Source organism: Fomitiporia mediterranea (genome assembly GCF_000271605.1).
Source record: "Fomitiporia mediterranea MF3/22 unplaced genomic scaffold FOMMEscaffold_1, whole genome shotgun sequence".
NCBI lineage: Eukaryota > Fungi > Basidiomycota > Agaricomycetes > Hymenochaetales > Hymenochaetaceae > Fomitiporia > Fomitiporia mediterranea.
Window position 1 is genome coordinate 160774 of NW_006760386.1, and position 3184 is coordinate 163957.

The window sequence follows — 3184 nt, forward strand, 5'->3', positions numbered from 1 at the left end:
GTGCACTAGTGCTAATCCGCAATTCAAAAGTGAGCAACAACTTAGGACAAAAGATGAAACTGCAATACCTCGGACTGTTCGTAGTAGTGCAAAGAACGAAAGGAAACGCTTATGTTGTAGCGGAATTGGACAGAGCAGTGGCCAAGTTATGTATCACAGCATTTTGCCTAATTCCGTATTTTCTGCATTCACATTTAACAGTTCCTATCTTGTGTCTCATTGAGGCTGCGGAACTAACGCTGGAAGATGCAGAACCACACAGGACTAGTTGCAAGGATACGGATGATCTATGTAGAGGTGGAGATTCCAGTCTCTGGCAAGGAAACATGCACGAAAAACCAGAAGGTTGTGGTGGAGTCTTCAAGCAAGGAGGACAAGGATATCCCTCCGGATTGGGCAGAGGGAATGGTCTTCCACACGCCTGAGTGTGTGAAGTGTGCAGAGAGGCACAAGGGTCCTCAGGGATCCACTTGCCAGACTGTGATGGATTGGCTGTGCTACAGTAATCTGAGTAAGTCCGTTTCAATCTTATTTTTGACTGTGTCAATAGTGATCGTTCGCATAGAAAACCAGTGCACAGCATGCATATTCCGCCACTCTGGATGTAGCCTGAAGGGAATCTGGTGTAAGACTAGGGGGCAAACTGCGGAATTGCACAGTACAACTTGGAACCTACGTTCTGTCATCCCTCCAATCACACGTAGTGAAGCCAGAACAGTCTGCAACCTCCACTCACAGATGACCAAGGAGCTGAACAACCTGGAGTTGCAGCTGATGATGATGAAGAACGAGTTTGATGCAAAGATCATGGCTCTGAGGTGGGGTATCAACTTCTTAGCCATGGCAGCAGAAGCCTCTGTAGATAGTGGGGTGGAAGAGTTAGAGTAGGAAATAGAACAGGGTAGAAAGTAGAGAAATAAAAGTCCAGTTTTGTTTTTATGAAAAAAAACCGGAAACGTAAGGAATAAATGGAATGGAATGGAAATGGATGGAATGGATAGGAAAATAGATAAAATAGAGAGTTAAGAGGAATGGAATGGATGGATGGATATTTTTATGATTTATGTATAGAACTAGTGGAATAGGATGGGAATAGGTGGAAAAGAATCATAATTTGTATAAAGGTTTATATGCTTATAGAATGTTGTATGGGCTTTTTGCAATTTATTGTAAACAAGAAGGAATGTAACAGAAGATTGAAAGTATGTGAATATAAAACGTAACGAAGCATAGGGAACTGTGGTAGAACACAGTATTTACAGATTTACACAACCGTTAGGTGTTGCTGGTAGGGAATCAATCCCTATATTTTAGTTTCCAGTACAAGACTGGGAGGGTATATTGAAAAATTGCGCATTCTCGGATCAGGAGTCTGTGACTTCTGCACTTGGTTCTACTTCAAGTGTAGCATCCGAAGCACAGTCGTCATGGTGTGCTTCTTGCTTGGGAGCACTGGTACTGGCTCTAGACAACAAAATGGAGTCAGTATACCCAGAAAATCAACTACCCCTCATCCACATTACCTTTTTCCTTGCTTTTGTCCTCTTTCTTCTTTTCTGGCTTTGTAACCACTTGAGGAACTAGGAGAAACGTCGTATTAGCTTGGCACGATTTGTTAGCCATACTTGTACTTACTGACTATGACTCGTTTCTCCTTCCCATCCCTTCTTGCATTGACCCTCTCTTTCTCCACGACTGGCTTTTTCTTTTCTGGTTTTGCAACTTCTTCAGGAACTAGGCAAAGACAACATCAGCAGTGCACGATTCGTTAGCCATACGTTTAATTCGTACCTGGCTTGTTCCCCTTTTCTACTACCACCTTCGACCTTTCTGCATTTGTGACAGCATTGGAACCTGTGTAAACGGTTAGTTATTGTGTACGATTCGTTAGCCATACTTGCACACGTACCTTTGGACCCCTCCTTTTCCTTCCTATCCTTCCGCTTTGTTGCTGACTGTGCCAAGGCTGTAGCCTTCTCCTTCTCCTTCTCCTTCTCCCTCTCCTTCTCCTTCTCCTTCTCCTTCTCCTTTCCCCTCTCCTTCTCCTTCTTTGCCTTGGCCTGAGCCTCTTCCTTAACCTTGGCCTGTGTTGCTTTCTCAGCCTCTGCCTCTGCTTTAGCCCTAGCGGCAGCTTCGTCCTCCTTTGCTTTTGTGAGCTCCTCCACTGTTGCCTTACAATCTATGAGATGTTCTGCGTCAGTAGACGGATCGGAAATCAGGAAATAGGAGACTTACTGCCAGATTGACCCTCCACTGGCACAGACAAAACCTCCTCGCCCTCCGAATCGTCATCATTGTGAGCATCATTGTCTGAGCTCTCTTCGTCTTCAGACTCAGGATCTGTGGTCGATCCGTCAGTTTCCTCCTTCACAACCTTGTCCTCTGGTTCGTTTTCCGCGTCAGAACCTGTGGAGCACATCAGCATATGAGCCAGAGACAATGTGCTTCACAGAGGTACTCACCAAGTGTACGTTCGACTAGCTCATCATCCACGTCCATTCCCTCACTGGCTACTACGTTGTTGTGTGCACAATTTCCGAGGAAAATCACAAAATCAGTATAAAAAGAGTGGAAAAGGGTGCAACACTTACTGTCGGATTTGCTGGGGAGCAGTGATGACATGGTGAGAGTGATGGAAGGAAGCAGGAAGAATAAGCAACAATGTTCACACACACACAGAACTTACATTCAGCCTGCCAATCATTAAATCAACCATGTGACTGTGGACAGTCACAAGCAGATGTGCTAGGAGATGAAACGATCGGCATCACGCTAAGAACCGTACATCACATGCAGACAATCACAGCAATCAATTCCGAACACCCACATGACTCATAGAAGCCTACTCTGAGAACACCCAACTATTCCACATTGCAAGCATTCACAAACAGAACTGCAAGAGTGCACAGTTTTGGAATTGGCTTACACACATTGTTTTCTCCACAGGATGTACAGATCACGTGCTTATCACAGGCTCAGAACACAAGTTGCGTCACAGCAAGTGGCTCAGCAAACCATTACGTCATCATTGCCCAGATCAAAGTACTGCGATCTTCCAATCAGATAGGACATTAGGGCAATCAAAGTGTTGATCTCAGGAGACTGCTGGAAATCTCGGAACTCTCCACACTTTGTCTGTACCGATCAGATGATAATGGCATAAGAACCTTCTATTTCTTTCAAT

The 3184-nt window shown here is 44.7% G+C and overlaps 2 protein-coding genes across 2 annotated transcripts; one reads left to right on the top strand and one right to left on the bottom strand.

The window, feature by feature from the left end:
* Positions 1-246: 246 nt before the first annotated feature.
* Positions 247-888, top strand: FOMMEDRAFT_149684 (uncharacterized protein; the record flags this gene model as incomplete). Its single annotated transcript, XM_007261076.1, has 2 exons — positions 247-511; positions 551-888. The coding sequence occupies 2 exons, from the start codon at positions 247-249 to the stop codon at positions 886-888; spliced, it is 603 nt and encodes a 200-aa protein (XP_007261138.1).
* A 505-nt stretch (positions 889-1393) lies between these two features.
* FOMMEDRAFT_149685 (uncharacterized protein) lies at positions 1394-2622 on the bottom strand (the record flags this gene model as incomplete). Its single annotated transcript, XM_007261077.1, has 8 exons — positions 1394-1464; positions 1524-1580; positions 1636-1734; positions 1792-1854; positions 1910-2179; positions 2236-2406; positions 2463-2513; positions 2592-2622. 8 exons carry the CDS (start codon positions 2620-2622, stop codon positions 1394-1396), a joined length of 813 nt encoding a protein of 270 aa, XP_007261139.1.
* Positions 2623-3184: the final 562 nt, after the last annotated feature.